The sequence below is a fragment of the Sinocyclocheilus rhinocerous genome, unplaced genomic scaffold (genome assembly GCF_001515625.1).
Source record: "Sinocyclocheilus rhinocerous isolate Xijiao unplaced genomic scaffold, SAMN03320098_v1.1 scaffold1763, whole genome shotgun sequence".
Taxonomy (NCBI): domain Eukaryota; kingdom Metazoa; phylum Chordata; class Actinopteri; order Cypriniformes; family Cyprinidae; genus Sinocyclocheilus; species Sinocyclocheilus rhinocerous.
In genome coordinates, this window is record NW_015640500.1 from 99999 (window position 1) to 103548 (window position 3550).

Genomic DNA, 3550 nt, shown 5'->3' on the forward strand with positions numbered 1-3550 from the left:
CAGAATACAAGCTCGCGCTGAGGCTCACTCTGTTTGTCTCGAGACTTCAGAACAAATGAGCGTGACCGCACACATAAACTCAGAAGAAACACACTGAGGTAAAAATTCAAAAATGTTTAGTTTATTCATAACATGATATAGTTAAATAACACCATGACAAATGAGCTATTTTGCTCAATATTCTCACGACGCAAAAAAAAACAAAAAACATTCAAAACAGTGCAGGCATTACGTGAAGTCTAGCGCGCGTGCGCTTTAAAGTGCGCTCTGCCTGATCACTGCATGATTCAGTTTATTAAAATATATTCGGAATGATCACAAATTCAAGACATGGGGGCAGAAAATGTGTATATTTATACCACTTCATCTAGTTAATCAAGTTCACACGGAAGTTTTTCACCTTTTTTCCTCCAAAAATTACCATATACAAATGTGATATTGATTTTTTACAACAGTTCAATAAACTAGACGTTTCTATTAAGAGACTTACGTTTTAGACACCATATTGCCTGCTTTTGCACTATTTCGGCAACAAGAATAATTCCAAACACAGCCACAGTGCTGCTTTGCGTCTTTGAGCAACATGACGGCGTTTCGTTCCTGAATGAATCAACCGTTTAAATGATTAATGCAGAGCACTAATTCCTAGTATGGGTAACCATACTTGGCCACATGTCACGTCACTTCACTTACATTAATCTTGTGTCATAAAAGCCGAGGTGCAAGTACATTTAACCACTTACATTACTCAGCCGAACACACAAGTGCTCTTCTTTGTGAGCATTTAAGTGTGTGGTTAAAAACTAGCCTAGAGAGCCATCTGCTGTTTAAAAACTAAGCTCAGAATCGATTCCAGAGAGAATTGCGATGCATTCGGAAAATCAAATCGAATCGATTTAGAGCTTGTGTTTTCTGTGCCAAATACATAAATCATTCGGTTAGATCCATCATGCTGTTAGCATGCAGGCTAACACATGTAAACATTAGAAATTTTGCTCATTTTGTTGCAGGCGGAGTTGAAGGTTGCCGAGTATAATAAACTGGGTCGTAAGCTGAAGCTCATCCCACAGTCAGCGGAAAACGCCTGCGGTCATGACTTTGAGATCAGAACAGATTACAGCGCCACTACCATCACACAGTACAAGACACAGATACAGGTACAATCACTACAGCCATCCGTAAAAGAGGCTTCATTTGTTGTAACAATTAAGGATTTTTCTTATTCTTTTCTCTGCCTTGTCTTAACTCTGGTAGAATCCCCTGAAGAACATGATTGTCGATGTGGAAGATGAATACAGCAGACTCACGAATGTGAAGCTGAGTTTGGAAGAGACTGTTGAACAGGTGTGAGACTTTCATTAAACCCCTTGTTCAGGTGCTCTTTATGCATTGCATGAGAAAATCTTTCCATTTTGTTAAATATAACAAATTACTGATGTGACTGTAGTTATCCTAGTCTGGTGACAATCTTACAAAGCCTGTCAAAGACATACCCAGTTCTTCGTCACTTCTATCACACTGTTGCATGAGTGCTGCATGTTCAAAGTCAAATGCTGCACAATTTCATTGTTCTACAGTCCACCAGTTTCAGAGCAGTATTAAATTCCACGCATTTATGCCAAACTATTTTTAATGATCCACTCTTGATGAATTATGATGTTTACTTTATGGTGTTTCCATTGTTATATATCTTACATGTGTTATAAATGGTAAGCGTGTATATAACCATTCCATTTGTTTGTTAGGTGAAGTCCAACATCCTTGATAAGCAGAATGACATCAAGCATCTAAAGGAACAGATTCGCAGAGTCGACCAACAGCTGGAGCATGACATGCAGGTACAATGCATGAGCATCAGGATTTCTGATTTTAAACCTGATAAAAATATATCAGCCTGTATGTTAATTGAATAAATACTTTATTTTCGGAAGTCACACATTTGAAATTGTCACTCAGCACATGTGATTGAATTAGTTATGGTGTGTGCAGGAAATGGTACAAGAGGAGGAGAAGTGGGTGGCTGAGGTGGACTCTGCTGAAACTCACAAGAAGCGTTTGGAAAAGAATGTGAAGCAGGGATGCGAGGAAGCCGAGGAGGAACTCAAAGCTGCGCAACAACAGTGAGCATGTTTTCCACTTCATTCTTCTTAATACGTCACCTGTTCATCTTATTTTACATGGATCTGAACTTCTCCATCAGGTACCACGTGGTCGTGCAGGAGACTAATGAGGAGAACCGCATGGTGTTCAAGAATCTGACTGATGTCTTCACTTCCGCAGTAAACCACCTGTGTGCAGTTGAAGTATGTGATTGGTTTTGTCTGCAATTACCAGAAACCTCTTGATTTAATGTGTTGCATGAGGTGGAAGATTTTGAACACAGAAATGTATCGATGCTGCCTGCAACTTTTATTAATAAAATAGCTTTGCTACACTGAGAAATTAAACTCCCATTTATTAAAATATTTACTTTTATACTTGAAAAGGAGCATGACCGGCTTTGTGTAAATTCTACCTGTAAACAAAAAATATCTTTGTCTTTTAGAAACACTGCAGCGAGCAGCTAAAAAGGTTTGATAAGCTGAAGGAAGTCGTTCATGAAGATGAGGCTGACATGAAACAGCTGACGGATCTAGTGGATAACTTTGTGAAGAAAGTGAACCGCTTTTAATGCCTGATAGCTTGGATTTGTAAATAGTTTTACTGTTAGACTTTTCTTTTCTTTTTTTACTGATGTTGTCAGATTCTGGCCATGGAGTAATATCGGAGAAGACATCGTCTTTAGAAACAGAATCATACTTTGTGTATTTATCCTGTATTTACATGTTTGTTTACTAAAAAATAAATATGTTTTGGAAAATTGTAGATCAAAATGTGATGTTTATTGTACCAGCTTGCTTATCTTACATAGATTATTATGGTATCAGACTATATTAAAATGGCATTAGTTTTACTTCCTCTTTGTTATTTTGACTTATATTTACGGGAAAAATTGTCTGATTGTATACCCTTAGCAAGAATTTAGACCATAAGGTAAAGATTAAATATAATGACACTATATACCAAACCAAAATCAGATGTAATTGTCCTTGTGAAATTACACATTTGTGAAAAAGCACATTTTGTATTTTTTGTACATTCTCTAGAATCTAATTGTGTAAGATCTAAATTTGCCCTCACGGTTAGTTGGATACCATATACCACACTGCAGTGCATTTAGCTTGTCTGTGCTGTCCCATGTGGACCAGAGATAATACTATACTATACCACAGGGCTATTACCAATCAAATGAAATCAGTATCAACAAAATCCAAATCTGGCATTAGATGTATATACATGGACTGTTTAATGCAGTACTGGGGTGGTACGACATTTCTGAAACAACTTCCATTAATAATTCCAAGCTTTAAGTTGTTGATCCTATGATCCTGTCATCTATTCTTGGAAAACTTGTCTTTCCTTCACTCAGCTCCTTAATGGCAAAGATATAACGTAGGGTTAAATGCCATTACAGGGTGCATCCAAAAAACTGATATTAAACCCCATATTT

General features: G+C 37.2%; 1 protein-coding gene across 1 annotated transcript in view; it reads left to right on the plus strand.

The window, feature by feature from the left end:
* The window catches only part of LOC107753322 (kinetochore protein NDC80 homolog), an 11402-nt gene extending 8571 nt beyond the window's left edge, over positions 1 to 2831 (plus strand). The window contains exons 12-17 of the mRNA XM_016569456.1: positions 1011 to 1157; positions 1255 to 1344; positions 1746 to 1838; positions 1990 to 2120; positions 2201 to 2303; positions 2546 to 2831. Of these exons, the coding sequence (XP_016424942.1) occupies positions 1011 to 1157; positions 1255 to 1344; positions 1746 to 1838; positions 1990 to 2120; positions 2201 to 2303; positions 2546 to 2671 (690 nt within the window). The 3' untranslated portion in view covers positions 2672 to 2831. The remainder of the gene's footprint in view (positions 1 to 1010; positions 1158 to 1254; positions 1345 to 1745; positions 1839 to 1989; positions 2121 to 2200; positions 2304 to 2545) is intronic.
* The last annotated feature ends 719 nt before the right edge of the window (positions 2832 to 3550 follow it).